Raw genomic sequence first — 18,692 nt, forward strand, 5'->3', positions numbered from 1 at the left:
TAAGCACTGAGTAGGAACTAGGAAAAATAAATAAGAAATAAATTTTCAACATTTATTGGTTATGGATATTCTTATACATCCACAGAAAAAAATTAGAAAATAAACACTAAAAGAATAATAAATTGCAAACCAATGAGAATCATTACACAACTATTATAATACTGTATTACATACAAGAAATGCACTTGCTGGAAACTTACAGAAGAGTATAGAAGTGATTATTTCATTTAAGATGACTTCTTAGAAGGCCATTTCGATAATTCAGTTCAACTAAATAACAAATAAATAAGACTCATCATTCCTGTGAGGTTTTAAAAACACTGGGCAGTTTTATTATATTTACCAATTACCTCTGAATTGAAAAGAACAAATTTCGAAAAATATTAAATATTTTTAAAATCGTTAATCGTTGAGATGCAATGGCGCGAATGATAACATCATAGAATAATTTGATAACTTTTGTGCAGAAAATGCACTCAGTCCGATCAAAGAGTTACGCTACTCCTCTTTTCAAAACGAAAACAAAATTAGAAATCCTTGTTTAAGGTTTCCACATGTCCTATTTGTAAAAACCTCTTTAAAAAAAATATAGTTATTTCAGTCTTACAATATATAACTATATAGAAAATATATCACATTTAACCAATGTAATACAATGTACAAACTGTCTACATTCTTGTGAGATTGAACTATAATCAAAGACGAAAATTAAATACTATATTGAGACATGTATAATTGTTTCTTTGTAAAGGTGATTTTATAAAAAAAAAACAAGTTTGAAAATAAATATACACATTAATTGGAATGTTGAAATGAAACTAAGATTCTGAAAATCACTCACAGAACCGACATGTTGTACATTTCTTGGCGTACTCATAGACACGGAGGAAAGTTATGATTATTCTGTTTGCTACCTTTATTCGCTAATATCACAGATGTACGTGAGCTACAGAGCACCACGCTTAAACGACGAACGAGTTAATACTTAATACTACAATATGTACACCACGCTCGAGTCACTCATCCACTCAAGCAATGTACTTGTGACAAACAAATGCTATTAAAACAATATGACGACCTCACTTTATGACATATTCAGATTCTTATCTTCAAGAATTTTTCATAAGAATTATTGCAACAGTGTAACGAAACCAGGGCTCTTTACTGCAATCCCGTAAATACTTAATAGTCTATCAAAAATGCCTTGTTTAGATCATTAGTATCGAAAAATAAAAAGGTAACTAATGATCATACTAAAATATCACGTTATTCCAACCTTTTCCAATTTGAAATCTTTTGATAAGTACGGAAATATATATCGATGAAAATTTTCAATATCACAAAGCTTGACTAGGAACTTCAAGCAGAAAATGAATAACGCGACTTCAATCTTTAACAATGAGTTCCCTTGGAATAAATGATCTCTATTTTATCACAGTAATTTGAAATCAACATGAAATATTTCATGATAAGAGGCTAATTTTTCACGCATAAAAATTTCAAGGTTCTACACAGCAGAAAAAAATATTTCTTTCTCCAATACTGCACTCAGTAGGAATAAATCAACAGAATTTTGGTCGTTTTCAGACTTCAACCATAAAGTCATCTAAAGAACAAATAAAAATAAATAACTAAAGTATAAAATAACAAACTATTTCAACTTTGAATTAAAAATTCGATTTTTATATAAATGACTAGTTAGCAGAAGTATTTCAAATGCTAGCAGTGTAACGAGAGCCCCGTCAAATAAAGATGTAACTTCCATGTTCAAAATCAGATTACCGACATACTAAAAATTTCATTCAAATTGTTTCAAGTAAAAATTTTTTTTCATCGGATCAATTTTAGCGACCTACAATCTGAGGATCACTTATATTTCTGTTGTAAAAATGAGTGATTGTAACTTAGCGAAATCACGTCAAAAAAAGTGTCAATCATATTTAACATTATTATAAGTTTGATATTCAACCGAATGAATAAGTTTTGTGGTGGTATGATCTTTGAAATATTCAATTAAGTATTTCCATAGGAAAAATATAGAGAAGAACATGAGAAGTTACAAATGAGAGCAGAGAAAAAAATCTTTCTGCATAGTTTATATCGTTCCAATGTCCACCATGTAATTCTGGTTTCACACTGCCTGGAGTGTAATACGTATGCAAACTACTAACAAATACGTCCGAACTCCCCTTCTATATGTTTCGTGCATTTCATCAGCATACAGAGATAGTTACTGTTTCACTTAAATTACAGTTTTCTCAAGAAGGAAGAACATACATTCATTAATATAATTTGTAGAATACTGGTGGATAAAAATAACAGTTATTTCATAATTTACAGATAATAATTCAGTAGTAGTATGTTATACTCACATAATTTTTAACAGCTTCATAATAACCTGTGGCCCCAAGATTAATTTAAGGACCAGTTTACCATGCATTATGAAAATCACCTTAAATGGTGTGAAAGTAATTTTTTTGTTCAAGTTGCACTATGTAAATATACATCAAACATCCAAATATGTCTAGTTAGGGAAATTCTTCAGATGCAATTTTGTTAGAAAAAGTTGATTTGGAAGAAGTAAAAATGGTTTTCCTCCACCTTGCTTCGAAATATTCACTCAAAGATTTCTTGTTATTGGAATCCCTTCTATTATTTTTTGAGCAGATTAATTAATTGTCAAGAAAATATCTTATTGGAGAATAATAGTTGATAATAATAATTTGAAACATTAATATACTCTGAACTACATGCTACATCAAAAAACCACACTGAAGATAAAGAGCAGAGTAGACATAACGTGTCATGTTTTTATACCTACACTTATTGTTGTACTGCAGCAGTAGGCTGAGTAAACTGATACGCATATTGTACTGCTCCTGGATATTGATTGTAGGGAGTGCTTTGACCTTGACTGATAGATTGGTACGCGCAAGGGTTACTCGCACTTGGTATTCTGTTGCTCTGGAAGAACTTGTGGTTCATTATGGACTGCATCGGATCAGGTCCGCCAGTTTGTTGCATCATGTAGGGTTGTGCCGCCATTTGATACATGTTTGGATTTCCGGACTGGTTGAAGTTCTGTCTTCCATATCTTTGTGGATTATTATATCGGCTATTACCACCTGAAACAACAAATTATAGAAGAGTCCTACAAGAGCAGCAAATTTATTGGGGATAAATTAACTTTGGGATACTGTGTAATAAAACAGGCGACCATTTGCTTAGAAGCGATTCAGGCATGAACACTTTTTGTTGTATTTGGTTCATACGTAGTGATGAGCGATATTTCAAAAACTGTGGATTCAATCATAGATATCTAAAATACTGGTGTATTCACCGATTAGATGTTGTTCAAGATAATTCTGGCGACTCGGTTAGGGCCCCTTTTTTTCTAAGGTGGCGCTATACAAAGAATTGACCAATCGACGGCATCATTTTAAAATTTTCATTTGTTCTGTCAAAAGTAGTTTATTATTGATATAACCTCAGAACGGCATTGACAGAAAGACAGAGCGCCAAGAAGGCTGGTCCCTTCAAAAGTCGCTACTTTAGGGTATGCTTGGTTACTGTGGTTAGAAAGTTGAAGATTCGTATATGTCAAATTCCTCAAAAACCGGTGACTATTTCCTCAAACTTCAGTGAGTTATCTGTCATCAGAGCAAGCGTACTTTTATTCTTGTTAGGTTCGGTAACCACGCCCACTCGGCTTGGCAGTTGTCATTTTAATTTTCAGGTTATTGTTTATGAACATTTTCCATGGCATCTAACACTCAAGAACTGTATTGTTTTAATTATGCAACAATAATACGCTTCAAAGCCATTAAGAACTTTTATTTGCTTACAAACTAAAAGATATCAACCATTTATAACCTCCAAAATTCTGTCAAACAAAAATGACAAGGTTCAAGCGGTCCGTAAATATGAAGCAGGTATCTGAAACATTGAAAACCACTAGTAACCGCTCTGAAATTCTCGGCGATATACGGACCATACTCTTAATCTTAAGGTTTTTCAAGATTAAGTGAGCACACCAGTGTTTTAGTAATAAACGGAGTTGATATTGATACACAGCAAAAGTTATTAAAATGTTAATTCCATTTCCTTATCAAGAGGAAATGTCATACTCCAAAATGGTAAGGTTGTCTTTAACGTTTAGTTATCATGGTTGCCGAAATAAAAAAAGCAACCCTGGTATAATACCATAAATATTTTTTAACATTACTCGTTTTCTCAATATTTTCCAAGTCGATAATAAAAACAAATATTCAATACTAACCACCATAATTGTTACGAGGTCCACTTGCACTTTGCTGTTGAGGTTGGAACACTTGGCTTGGAGGACTATATGAATTTTGATAACCTTGATTGTTGTAAGTATTCTGATAGGCAAATGAATTGCTGTAGTTCCTCTGATTTCTAGCCCCCTGATCGTTCCTCATGCCATTCATCATCATCTTCTGATTATTCTGTTTGAAATCTACGGCATTGCTATTGAAATTCTTGTTGGTCCATGTCTTCACACGTCCGCCAGAATTGCTAGAGTTAGGTGAAGAATTGTCCCTGTGAAACGAAAAAACCTTTGAATATACTCGACAGAAAATACACCTGGATGAGATATTAAGAAGTTCGATGAAACAATTTATTTTTATATCCTTTAATCCTCAACAGATAGTCTTAAAACACTGATTTTCTTTCTTGATATAAAAATGCTAATGAAGTTCTAATACAGAGCAAATTATTGAGGTTTTTATTTAATTCTTTTCAAATTGAGTCGATTTAAAAATTTTCCAAATATTTAAAGTGTGAGAATATTTTTATAACCAATTGGTCGATGTCGACCAATCCATTCTGGCAATGATGCTAGAATAGTTATTTATATTACAAGTGCAGAAGGCATTGATATTCTTCCACGAGTTCAAAATTCAAAAACGAGCCACGAAGTGGCGAGTTTTGGAATGAACGAGTGGAAGAATGAGCCTTCTGTACGAGTATTATACATTATTTTCTCTAATTCATTGCATTTTTATTGAAATTAATGAAATATTTCCATAAATATATTTTAGTGATTTTTGCATTGAAAATTGTTGGTTGGCAGAACTGATTTCTTTAAGGCAAATTGATGAATTGACAGCTAAAGCCGTGGCGGAAAGTTCGGAGTACCAACATAGAATAATAAAATATAACCATGAAAACTGTGCGTTTCTGATATATTCTCGCACGATTTTGTTCTACAAGATGTGGAAGAATGAACGGAATAACCACAGAATTAGAGAAAACATTTTATGACACAGCTAAGATAAATCAAGTACAGTACCCAGCTCATCTGATAGGTTAGATTTTGACAGATATCCTAGTTTTTTCTCATTTTCTATTATACTAACTAAGAAGTTGAACTGAAGTTAAAACCAGTTCTTAAGCAGTAGACATTATTACCTGTTTCTATTTTGCCAACGATTCTTGTTGTTTTGACCAACGCGAGAATTTTGTGCAAGTTCAGCTAGTTCTGGGCTGATGTGTTGGCCGGCTTCCTTCAATACTGCAATAAGGTCTTTACTTTGGCGGGCGTTGGCCGATGTGAAGAAAGCATATGCTGTTCCAGTTTGTTGACATCTTCCTGTTCTTCCAATCCTATGGACGTAGTCTTCGCTAGAGTTTGGATAATCATAATTAATTACATATTTGACGTCATCCACATCAAGACCTCGAGCAGCTACATCTGTTGCGACCAAAATCCAGGACTTTCCACTCCTGAATTCGTTCAAAACAAAGTCTCTTTCCGGTTGTGACTTATCCCCATGTATTGAAATAGCGGAGTAGCCTTCACGTCTGATGGCTTTTGTTATGTCGTCAACTTTTTTCTTAGTTTCCACAAACACGATGATTTTGTTCAATCGGTCTGATCCTATTTCCTTCAATAACTTGAGAAGTTTTTCCTCCTTTTCACTTTCTTCACAAACTTCCACGATTTGTTTGATGTTGTGATTTGCTGATAAAGCTAGACCTCCAATATTAACCTAAAATATTAAAACATATTGGCAAAAATTCGAAAAAAATTAAACAGAGATGGAAAAAGTTATCAAAAAGTTGAATTCAACTGAATGAATTAAAGTTACCTGAATATAGTCCACCAAGAATTCTTCAGCTAAAGCCTGGACTTGTTTCGGCCATGTAGCGGACCACATTAGCACTTGTCTGTCAGGCCTGACCTGTTGAATAATTTTTCGGATTTGAGGTTCAAAACCCATGTCCAACATGCGGTCTGCTTCATCCAAAACCAAATATGTGCATCTTGCAAGGTTGGTGGTTCCTTTTTCTAGAAAATCAATCAATCTGCCGGGAGTTGCAATAACTATTTCTACCCCTCTTTCCAAATCTCTTGCCTGAGGTCCTGTAATAATTCATTGATTTTAGTATATGATTGCAAGATTAAATTTTCTTCGATTTACCTTTAGGTGAACCACCGAAGATACAGGTGTTCCTAATCATGGTGGACGAACCAAATTCATGTGCAACCTTTTGAATCTGTTGCGCCAATTCTCTGGTTGGAGCTAGAATTAAGGCGATGGGGCCTTCTCCCCTCTGAGGGCGTTGTTGGTGATTTATGTGTACTGTAGCTGGCAGCATGTAAGCCAATGTTTTTCCTGACCCAGTTTGAGCTATACCAACGAGATCTCGACCAGACAAAGCAACAGGCCAGCCTTGGGCCTGGATTGGTGTAGGTTCTGCAAACCCTTTAAAAAAATGATTATTTAGAAACTTATCAATGTAAAAAATCCGAATGAATATTTAAAAAATTTATAAGACATTCATAACTTGTTGATATGGGAGAATATAAACAAAAATTTTTTTATATGATAGTAATTATATTCATCACTTAGAATAAACCTTACCTAGTTTCATAATGCTATTCATCAAGTAATCTGGAAAACTTCCTTCCTCGAAACAAAAATTAGGCTGTGGGACAGAATTTCCTCTTACTATTATATCATTAGTGTCCCTGTACTGATTGATATCTTCTGGGGTTCTGTTTTTAGCATTTTGGTGTAAGATGTAAAAATTTTTTCTGAATGGTTTCAATTCTGTTTGTGTCCAGTCCGGCTGTGTAAGTAATTGTTCATCTTGTGACTTATACTTCTTATTGATCATTTGTGAATTTGGACCTCCAAAATCCTGAACTGGGGCAATACTGTGCTGTGATGGGCCACACCAATAATTTGACTGTTTGCCATAGTGATGATCATTACGTTCTGGTCTCGACCTGTTCCTTTTACAAAAAAAAATTAATTTACAATTCAAAAAAGAAAATATGAAAAACCTTAAAAAATAGTTTTGATGTTATGAATAAATAAGTTGAAAATTCTTTCAGATGGGCATGCAACATTCAGGACAACGAAACTACTGAATCTAGGATTTCGCGGTAAGAAATACTATTAGGCTTAAGACTTCGGAGTAAAAAAGATGCAATTGTGTCATCACACATTTTGGATTACGCGCGTTTATGGAGTCAACTTTGGAGTTATGAGTTTTTCAAAATATGGTTACCTTATTTTTGCTTCTAGTCTACCGACGGCTGTGGAAGCTTTGAGAGATCACTTTTGCTGGGTGGAAATAGTTGTTTATCATCGATTCAAAAATTTTCGCGTCCGTCTGTCTGTACATCTGTCAGACGACTTGTGACCGTGCACCTGTCTTTCGATGTGTATCCGAGCATCTGTCTGTCGCTCTGTGTAATCCGTACATCCTTGTTTTCTATAATTTTTATCCAATTTTAATGAAATTTGGCCTGGACATTCAGTTTGGGTCAAAGACGATCTCATCAAAACTTCAAGTATTATTATTATTATTTGAACTGGGGTCGTTTTGCTTCGGTAAGCCTTCCGGGAACTGCGACCATGCAGATCTTTTGTTCACTACCCTACTCAAAAAAACTTCAAGTAAAAGATGTGCGTTTGAGTAAGCGCAATTGTGAAATTTCCGGCATTTCCAAATCTCAAATTCAGTGTTGAATCTCTCAAAATCAAAACGAATATTTGGCTACCCCCTCTCAGATGAAATTCCAACTACAATGCTGCCGAATATTGGTATGGATGTTTGGGACAAGTAGTAAGTAGTTTCGTGAAATTTTATGTACGGTACGCTTTGTTCATGTTTAAAAGTGAAATACTTGAGATTTCAATATATAGCGTTCCACTAGTCCGATTTTTATGAAATTTGGGTATTGGGGTTGGGATAGTAAATATTCCATACGAGTTTTAGTTCTTTTGATTATCCAATGTGTGTTGCACATGCGTATATTAGATCTTTTCAGAAGAGAATAGTGTTCAGTGGCGTACGCAAGGAAGGGGATAAGGGGAATATATCCCACCCAGGAAGAATATCCATTATATGTAACAACCTTACATATCACAATCTTATTATCAGTAAGCAAACTTCTTTGGAAAACTTTTTCGAAAGAAGGAAAATTTGAATTTTTTTTCTTTATCTCCCATCAAGGCTTATGTCTGGGTACGCCACTGATAGTGTTACCATAGAGAAATAAACATAGATAGAGGGAGTGTACGCAATGTTTTCATGTCCCCAACATGGTTAGAATACATTGTCGTATTGTGATATATTTTCAAATCCACAATTTTACTATATCATTATGAATGTATATTATATTGAATGAAATATATTTATTTAAGTGATTCCCGATTTAATATGCAAATTTGAAAATATGGAATCAGATATTTCTCCTTATTGCCGAATTTATAATTAGCAAATTATTTATTATTTTCTGTATCTACCTGCTGAAATACAAGGTTTGGCAACATTTACTCTACTAGTATCGTCGTTTGGCGCGCTTGAAAGTTTGTTTTCTGAATTTCTTATATATTTAGGTATTCATCTCGATATATTTTAAGTTGATATGAAACGTTGATTCACTATGGGACATAAAAAGTGGGTTCTTCGTGGGGTAACATGCGAATTGAGTGAAATGTCTTATCACTAATATGTTTTCATTTCCTCGCTTCATGTCAAATTTGATAGTTCATGTTGGAGACAAAATTTGCTTATTGAAAATGACATATGCTCCCTCTATGTTTATTACTCAGAGAGGGTTACAATTCTGAAATTAACTTATTACAGAAGCCACAATATTTCATGCAAATGACCCTACACATTCCAAAATGTAAACGTAAATTACAAGGAATATTAACTTTTTTTTTATCTCAAACGATTCAAAATGTTTATAACATAATAATAAACCAACAGATACATATTAACATTATCTAAATTTTTTTACAGCTGCGATAAACAAGTTTGAGATAACTATTCATGCGAATAAGTCTAAAATGCGTTCACATACAGGAGTTTCTGATCTGTTTCAAGCCAAAAGTAAGATGTTTGTAATAGTTTGTACACAAATCTCCGATTGTCATATGATAGTTCAACGTGTTTTCTCGGATAAGTGTAATCAATAGCACTTAATTGAAAAATCGATAACCGTTAAATCATCAACCCTTTTACTATACCATAGAGAGAAAAATATGTAGTAGGATTATTACTTCCTGGCTTTTATGAAGCAAGAATGGATAAATTAGGTATATTTCATTAGAAAATCTGACCTCCTCCTCTTGATTATTTTTATATCAACTATCCCTCAGAGAGACAATTGCACTAGTGTGAAAATCGATGTCCCTACAGAGGGACAAACACAGTGAAAGGTTTAAATTAACAAAAAAAAAAAAATCCAATTCAAAAAAGTAAACTCATGATGAAAAATACGTCCATCATTTACTGAAGGCGTTACTTTGCTTTTATTTATTATTTACTTATTATTACATTGAATTAACAAATCAACTAAGTTGTTCTTGTAGAATATAAGATTTAATACACTTAACAAATTTCAAATAACCATCACACTATCTTAAAGATATAGGTAAGTTGTTGTATCCCTTCATACTTGAATAAACAGGAGATCTTCTGCTCAGTTCTGAATGTTCTTTCTTCAATAAATTTCCAATGGTGGCAAGATAAAGGAAAATAATGATAAAATGATAAAATAAGTATGCCAAAATATGTCAACAAAAACGCAATGCAAATGTGAGTTTTATTACTTGCAAAGAACTTAGGTAGGAATGTGGAGTACTGCCTTAGATTAAAAGATACCAGATTACAAATCCAGCAAGAAGAATTCACCAATGAACACTTTTTCATTAAAAAATCGTAGACAGAAATGGTTTTTTAGCCGACGTTCAGTCGGTTTTCCACCTGACATTTCGCTAACTATTGCGGCCAGTCTTCTCAACCTTTTGAAATGAAAATTCCCTACATTGATGCCAAAAATTCCCCTTTTTGATGTATTTTACAATTAAAATTCCCTGCAACTCTAATAATGACAATAATCGCCGAATTATCTATTAAAGGTTTAAATACAAACAACGAACATGTTGAAATTTACAAAAAAATAAAAAATGAGGTCGAAGTCGAAAAATCACTATTATAGAAATTCTTCAGCTCTAACTAAATGAATAAAGAAAAAAGAAACCCAACCACCTGGTTGGCAAGGTGACTGACTGCACGCCTAGAGGGCGCCGTAGAGGGGTATCTAGATATCTTGTTTATGCACATTGCACGAACCAACGTCCAACAAAAGTTCTCGTCACTAATTGTGCAGTAGCGGTTTGAAACAAACGTGATTTTTTTGTCGTGCCGAAAACCATGTGTGACGAAAAACAGGAGCAACGCATCAATCCCAAATTTATCGTTTAATTGAGAAAAACTCCGACTGAGTGCTGTAAATTGTTGCAAGAGGCCTATGGGGACCTTTTTGTATCTCGTGCACGTGTTTTTGAGTGGTGTCAGCGCTTTAGTGAGGGCCGAGAGAGCACTGAAGATGACCGACGCCCAGTCACTATTTCAACTACGGAAACAGTCTATACTCTTATATAGGTTAGACTTTCTTCAAACCCTACCATTCTGTAGGTAGGTTGAAAATCGAGCATTGAAACTTTTTGTTGGGGCAAAGTTCATAGCGTACGTATCATCGGAGAAATCCAGCGTCGAGTTAGAATGTAGTTTGTAGAAACCTATGAAGATGCTAACCGCAGTAGTAAGCGAAAGCGACATCATCGCGACTTTTAAAAAGCTCGGAATCTTTCAATTCTGTCGAATTTTCCGGCAGTGAAAGCATTTAAAAAATAGAAGCTCACAAAGTTTAGTAATCAAAATTATTAAAACAAGTACAGGGTGGGCAAATTTCGATGTTTTAGCACTACAACTTTTAAATCAGAGGAGATAGACAAAATCTGATACTCCATTCTCGGTCTCTTTTTCTGAGAAACTAACAAGGGTAGCATTCATTTTTGGCCACCTTCTTTTGTTTTCGAGTTATAAGCGAAAATTGAAAAAATGGCGATATCGCCGGAGCTTGCTACCGAACGCTCGAAAAAACGCTTCGTGAGTGGCGGGCATAAGTCATACCTTTCATTTCGATCTTTTTTCCTTTGATTTTTGACAGGATACATCAATTAAAACCCGATCCTAGCCGATCAGAAGAAGCTCAAACTAATATCCTCAAAATTGGCAAAACAAAAGCTAATCAGTCCATTCACCAGGTTTTTAGACATCTTAGCGTTGCGTAATAACAGAGACAACAGATGAGACTGAAAACCAGTGTTGCCGAACGTCTGAACTCAATATCGGTATAAATGACTGCGCAAAATCGGTGTATTTGGGGTAGAAATCGGTATAAGGAAGATTTTTCCAAGAATATCAATTTTTTAAATAAAACATAAACAAAAGAACATTTAATTATCTATTAATATATTTTCTTCTAACCAAAAATAACATAAAGTAAAAAAATAAATAAAATTTCTTGACTAAAATCAAAATAGTTAGGTCCTGCTGTTCTTATCATTTTTTTTTGAGTGCAATAAACCGGAAGTTGTTTCAGTTGAGAGTCTGCTGCATTAACTCGTTTTCATGTGATTAATGGCAGAAAAAATTCTTTCCACGTTTGCTGATGAATGAGGTAACGTAAAAATATCGAAAAATTTAGTCACAGTCGGAAAAGTGGGAGTGCTATCACCATTCTTAATCAGAGCTACTTCTTTCCAATACTACACAGTATCATCAGGAAAATCTTTAATTTTTTTTGTATTTCGCAAAGTTCTCCATTGCGTGTCGCATTCTTGAAAATCACTTATCAAACGGGGAAACCGACATACTGGAATCATAGAGGCAGTTTTGCTATCCTCAACATTCGTGGCTTCAAAAATATTCAAGTCATTAATGATTTCATTTTTTAATGGGAATCTAGTAATTATTTGTTGACAGGCCTCTATATGAAAATCCAAGCACCTGACTTTGAAAATTTTTATTTGTTCTTCGTAAGATGTTCGTTGCCACTGAGAAGATAATTCGTAACAGCGGCACCATAATATTTTTTCATTCCTGACCCTTAAACAGCAAAAAGCTCGTATATATCGTCAATTTCTAAAAATTTTGAATTGAATTGAAATTACCTACCGGTACCATTGCGTTAATCCTATAGAGTAATAAACATACTCGTAAACATATATAAGCCAGAAATCCCAGAGTTACAAGTTTCTAGGAATTTCGAAAACTCCGTTGGTCTTTCCGGTAATAAAGGCTCACGACCCTTGTGAATCTTGAGCTTAATTCATCTGAATCGAGCAAGATATGTTCATCTTATCTCTTCTCTATGCATCTTATTATAAAAATTAATTAAATTTTCGGTAAAAGATTCAATTTCGGCATGATATCTATGAAATTTATCACCTTTCGGTATATCGGGAGAGTAGTTGTCAAAGCGGTATAAATACCGATAAATCGGTATGTTCGGCAACACTGCTGAAAACTCCTTCACTAAATTTATCCGATTTTGCCTTCGTCATATATCTTTCTCTATATCATTCTAGATCGCATAAAGCTATCTTTGTTCCGGTCATAAAAGGCACCAGTAGAGGCGCTGCTTACGCTTCTGTTGGCGTTGCCAAATCTGAAAATATTTACTACCATTCCAAGAAAAAAAGCGCACTCTCTCTTATTTCTTATATGGCGAAAGTGCAATCTATGATCTTCATTATACGTGCTCCAAACAAATTTGGCAACACTGAATAAGATTCATTCTATGCATCTTAACACGGAAAGTTTGACGTGCATCCTCTGTCAGGAATTTAAAAGTTATCGGTAATTTGTATTCATAATTAATCAATTTTTGTTTCGTCTGTGGAGAAGAGGAAGTAGCAAAAATGTGATCTTTTCCAAGAAATATAAACAAGTAAGTTGTAAATCTTCATACCGGCCAGTATCTTTGAATATTATGTTTTTATTTTTGCAGATCAAAAATTTGACAAGAAAACTAGGAATGAGATTCACAGGAGAGAATCTCTGAAATTATGGAATATGCTCTAAACATTTCACTTCGTAGTCATATATTGATACAATAAAGCTTAGGTTTCTTAGAAATGCAGTTTTGTGATTAATTTTGTACATCGAAGTTAATCAGAAATATTTAAATATGAGTGAAATCAAAGATTTTCAGATAGTGTAAGATTATGAAAGTTGAAATTCACATCGTTTTTAGATGCTCAAGTTGAATCAGCCACAAATACCAAAAATAAAGTGGTAGAATTTTCCACAGAAAATTCTCCAATGACTCGCCCAGAAAAAGGAAGTTGGTTAAGATTATCCTTCACAAAGAAGTCAATTATGAGAAATCAAAAAGCAGTGTAGGAAAAAGTATAAAACTTTGAGGAACATTTTAGAGATGTCTGATACCTCAAGGGTTGAAGTTTTGCCTACAATTATATGATAATCAATATTCTAAGACAATCGATTGGCTTGTACTTGATATCTAATATGTTAGTTGCTGTTTTATATGATAAATGTTTTCAAGAGTTACACAACTGTATACCATAATAAACAACCATTTATTATTCCCTAAATAAAAAATTCACTATTTAACCAATGGAAATTGAGAACCAGGTATTTACTACTCGCACAGGCTGTATATTGTGTTCTGTTGACCGTTTTCAAACCCCAACCCTTTTGTGAAGATTGTATACCGAGGGTACAAACTTTTTTCCCAAATAAGTTATTGTTGAGCCGAAGTTCATAGCGCACGCATTAAAACAACAATAAACACAAAATTACCACAAACATCCATTTCATTCCAAGCAAACAAACATGCATATATATTTTGAAATAGATCAGGAGGTGGTCATGCAACTTATTTCAAATATAAAATTTTTCCAAATTTTGTTTTATTAGATAATGAATTTCCATCCAGTAAAAACCAAATCCATTGAATATTCAAAACTAGTTTGTTAGCAATCACAAAATTGCTGGACATTTGCGTTTAGAACGGACTTCGAATCTTTATATGTATTTCTCTACCAATCAAAATATCTCAATAAATTTATTATAACCACTGCAATTCTATTTTCATTAGTTTATTTAATCACTAATTGATTTCAAGCAGATACGCTTATTTTATGATTATAGCATGAAAGAAGTAGTCTGGAATAACATTTGTGTTTGAAGAAATTCTATGAAAAAAAAAAAACAAAAACTATTCAGTTTATAATCTTTTTGCCATAAAATATCAATCAATAAAAAAAAAATTGGAATTATAAGGACAAGATTGGAGCTCGAAATTCTTTGTTGCAAATTCAAAATCATTTTATCGCTAAATGTGAAGCAATTTTGGCTATATAGTATTCAATTTCATGATTGAATAGGTACCTCGAAATTTTCGAAAAATAATTCTCTGATATATTATCAATTACTTAGTATAAATACATATCCTAACAAGCTTCTTTTCAGAGATACAGGGCGTTTGAAGTTTTCCACTTATAACTCTAGTACATTCATTGTTTAATTTTTGGGTATTAGAAGTCTAGATAATGTAATATTTCGAATAAGGTAAGCGATGAGCCTTTTTCTATCTACACCACTGTTTTTTTTTAGATGAAATTATTTCATTCCTGAAATTAACAGAGCTTCACTAAAAAAAAAGGTCTCATGAATTTTTTCATAGAACGTACCAAAGTACAACGTACGAGGGCTATAGAAATCTGAATAATACACGACGAATTTTTCCTTTCCATTTTCCCATGTGCTCTCTTGTGTTAACTCAAAAAAATGTTGAATATATGTGCCTCAAATTCTTCAATAAGCTACCAAAAAAATTGCAAACGTTATCTGATTTCAGAGAGTTTAAGAATGCTACTCGAAAGCTACTACTGAACCTTGAACCGTACTCTATAAGTGAGTACCTGGATAACGACCTCCATATTTGAGACTTACTTCTGTAATTTTTTTTCTGTTTCATCCTTAAGGTCTTTTTGTACTTTGACTTGTTTTCTATTCGGATTGTACTTTGATTATGAAAATAAATTTATATTATTATTATTATTAAATTTATATTATTATTACAGGGTGGGCAAATTTCGATGTTATAGCACTACAACTTTTAAACCAGAGGAGATAGACAAAAGCTTATACCCCATTCTCGGTCTGTTTTTCTGAGAAACTAATAAAGGTAGTATTCATTTTTGGCCACCTTCTTTTGTTTTCGAGTTATAAGCGAAAATTGGAAAAATGGCGATATCGAAAAACATTTATATCTCCGCTAATACTGATGATAGAGCTCTGAAATTAAGATTTTTTACGTAGAATCTGGATTCTACTTTTAGATTCTCAAAATACTGAAAATGTGGAACCCAGACACTTCCGCCATTTTGGGACATTTTTTGCCGTTCATTAATATGGGTTTTCATATGATGTATTGAAGGTAAAATTTTTGCTGATCTTGTAATTATTTGAGCCTTAGTATGTCAAATTCAAGGAGGGCCGGCAAAATTTAAGAGGTGTCCGGGCCATTTGAGGGGGGGGAACGTTCCCCCAGTTTCCCCCCCCCCCCTAGATCCGCGCCTGGTAATAGATGCATATTCGAAATGGTATTCAAGCTACCTAGGAAATTTTTTCAGAGTTCATTTATATTTTCGAAACTTTTTAAAAAAAATAAATCTAGATGAATTTAGTAGAAATTAGTAAAAAGAATAGAAATAATCAGATTGACGGAAGGACTCTGCTCTTGTTATAGAAAGCTCAATTTTTCTGTGCCCATCAACAGTTGAAATCATAGAAATATTGAGACCCTTAGGTAAAATAAGGTTTGACCATTTTCTGTTATTTATTTCAATACAAACCATACAATGTTATATATTTTTGAAATCAGGAAAAATTAATCTTTCAAAAAATGGCACAGAAATCTTGTGTTCCCATTTGAAAAAACACAACTTTGGGTCATAGCTTCGTAATTAAAAACCCTTTTGAAAATACGAGCGCACCACTGGATTCTACGTAAAAAAGTGCCTGTATGATCTTTTAATTTCAGAGCCCTATCATCAGTATTAGCGGAGATATGTTTTTCGACATCGCCTTTTTTCCAATTTTCGCTTATAACTCGAAAACAAAAGAAGGTGGCCAAAAATGAATACTACCTCATTAGTTTCTAGGAAAAAGAGACCAAGAATGGGGTATCATATTTTGTCTTTCTCCTCTGGTTTAAAAGTTGTAGTGCTAATCCATCGAAATTTGCCCACCCTGAACAAAAATTGACGTAGTGCATTATAACGCTTTCAGCCGGCATTTAATTGAGAATTTCAAAAAGAACATTTATCAATTGAATGCCATGTGAAAGCGTTGCACTACGTCAATTTTTTTACTTTCATTTATCAAAATGGGAAAATTTGAAAAATAAATTTTTGTAGATTTTCGTGGAGTGTTTGCTTTGTACACGATTATCTTGAAAATGGTAAATTTTATGGAAAAATTCAAGATAACTTTTTGTTAGTGAAGCTCTGTTTATTTTAGAAATGGAATAATTTTCCCCAGAATCAGACAGATTGTAGATTTTCAATAGGAAAGGATCATCTCACCCCTATATCTACGCCACTGGAAAATTTTGGTAGGAGACATCTAATTCGAAACATTACATTACCTAGACTTCAATACCTAAAAATTAAAACAATAAATATAATAATACTAGAGTTATAAGTAAAAAGATTATCGTTTTTCAAACATCCACACCCTAGGTATATCCCAAAAACGAAGCTTGTTAGGATATATGTTCATATGAACTTTTTCTCATGGAACGAGTTGTTCTATCCGACGCCGAAGTTATTGGACTAAAATCTATATAACTCTCCTACTAGAAGAGACGATCGATTATCATGGTCCACATATTTTGAGAAAATTTTCTATAATTTTACTTTGGACCACTCCAAAGGTTCTTTATGAAAATTATTACATCAAAATTTTGAACTCAATTCTCATTGATTATTATTCAGAACATACACCTACTACGAATTAAAATCAGAATATTTGTGAAATTTGAATTTTACATCAACAATTATCTGCTAATTGTTGAGGAAAAATAACAAAAATCCACGATATAGAATATACACTCGGTATATTCAAGAAATAATTGAACCCTTGCCTCATTCCAAAAATGATAACCGGATTAATAAAACATGGCCGACATCAATCGCCATTTTAGGTGTTCACAGTACCTAATTAGATAAATAAATAGCTTGGCGCTGCGTCATGGAAAATATTAGAGTTGGAAAATGTTAATTTATGAATTAAAAATCCCCAAATCTTATTTAGAACGGTTATGGCAAAATCAACGGTGAACTTTCTATCGATCTAAAATAAAAATAATGCCTTAGAGGGTACCCATATATTCCTTCTAATTCAATTGTCCTATTTCATTTGAATCCAAACACATTTATTCAAGAATCTACACCTCTCAATGCTATTTCTGCTTCAAAAGTGAACGCAAAAATTTATAGAAAAATAAGAAAATATTGTTAGCTAAATGGAAAAAATTTGGCGTAACTCTATCAGTTTAGTTTTATTATTATTATAATAAAAATAGTTAACAGGAGCAATTAAAATCAGGTTTCAATACGTATGTAAGAATAAAACTCCGCAAAATGGCCACGTCAGTAACAAACTAGGTATGGAAAATTCATTGTACAACAAATTTATGATAATATAATTTGAAACGATTGGGTAATCACTTAAACCAATAGTTTCTGAAAGAAACTTACATGTTATTCGTTGAATATACATTGTACTGCATTGTGCAATTCGTTAATTGGGCCAGATATCTTTCAAATGGCTTCTAATTCTTAAGAAATCTGTAAAAAGAGAATATCTCAAAAGGACACAATGAAAGTAATACCTCAGAAATTCTGAGTGAACTTTCCGACAACTTGATGTAAAGAAAGCGAATTTTGGTTTAATCTCAAGCAGCCTCACCTAGCTTGCTCCAACCAGAAGCGCGAACACCTTTTGCTTGACGGCGCTATGATGTGCGTCAAACGGACAAAAGCCTTCTTGCGCGCGCGCAAATTGATTTCATTCACTTTCGTTCGTTTCCGGATTACTTGAATTCGAATATCATTAAATTCAATTGAATATATATACCGATTTTTATAACATTTTGTGATTTCGATTTAATTCTTCTATTATTCTCATGGCAATTATTGGCAGGTCATAATAAAAGCATAAATATATTTTACCTATAATAACCAAAATAAGAAAAAAAGTTTCGAATCTATGCGCATTGTACATTAGGCGCAGAAACGTTGCGCACCTCCCACCAA

General features: G+C 33.2%; 1 protein-coding gene and 1 long non-coding RNA gene across 3 annotated transcripts; one reads left to right on the forward strand and one right to left on the reverse strand.

Moving 5' to 3' along the window:
- Positions 1-38: 38 nt before the first annotated feature.
- On the reverse strand, positions 39-18,493 carry LOC123672744 (DEAD-box ATP-dependent RNA helicase 20-like). Of its 2 annotated transcripts, none has more exons than XM_045607015.1 (8): positions 18,346-18,493; positions 18,135-18,224; positions 6,894-7,261; positions 6,450-6,734; positions 6,117-6,391; positions 5,437-6,017; positions 4,280-4,563; positions 39-3,125 (listed from the first exon to the last, which is right to left on the reverse strand). In XM_045607015.1, the coding sequence occupies exons 2-8, from the start codon at positions 18,164-18,166 to the stop codon at positions 2,824-2,826; spliced, it is 2,127 nt and encodes a 708-aa protein (XP_045462971.1). In that variant the 5' UTR covers positions 18,167-18,224; positions 18,346-18,493; the 3' UTR covers positions 39-2,823. The 2 variants fall into 2 exon arrangements, with proteins under 2 accessions (XP_045462971.1, XP_045462970.1); XM_045607014.1 differs by having other exon boundaries at positions 6,894-7,267.
- Positions 13,156-13,475, forward strand: LOC123672747. Its single transcript, XR_006746351.1, has 2 exons — positions 13,156-13,291; positions 13,352-13,475. It is a non-coding gene; the product is annotated as an uncharacterized LOC123672747 (long non-coding RNA).
- Positions 18,494-18,692: the final 199 nt, after the last annotated feature.

The sequence above is a fragment of the Harmonia axyridis genome, chromosome 2 (assembly GCF_914767665.1).
Source record: "Harmonia axyridis chromosome 2, icHarAxyr1.1, whole genome shotgun sequence".
Lineage (NCBI taxonomy): Eukaryota > Metazoa > Arthropoda > Insecta > Coleoptera > Coccinellidae > Harmonia > Harmonia axyridis.

Bases quoted from the DNA above. Each gene is read 5' to 3' on its own strand.
- LOC123672744 (XM_045607014.1), bottom strand. From the start codon at position 18,166: ATGCAGTACAATGTATATTCAACGAATAACAT. The intron at 6,392-6,449 runs GTAAATCGAAGA...GAATTATTACAG, and splicing joins CTTCGGTGGTTCACCTAAAG to GACCTCAGGCAAGAGATTTG. The intron at 3,126-4,279 runs GTTAGTATTGAA...TTGTTGTTTCAG, and splicing joins ACCTCGTAACAATTATGGTG to GTGGTAATAGCCGATATAAT.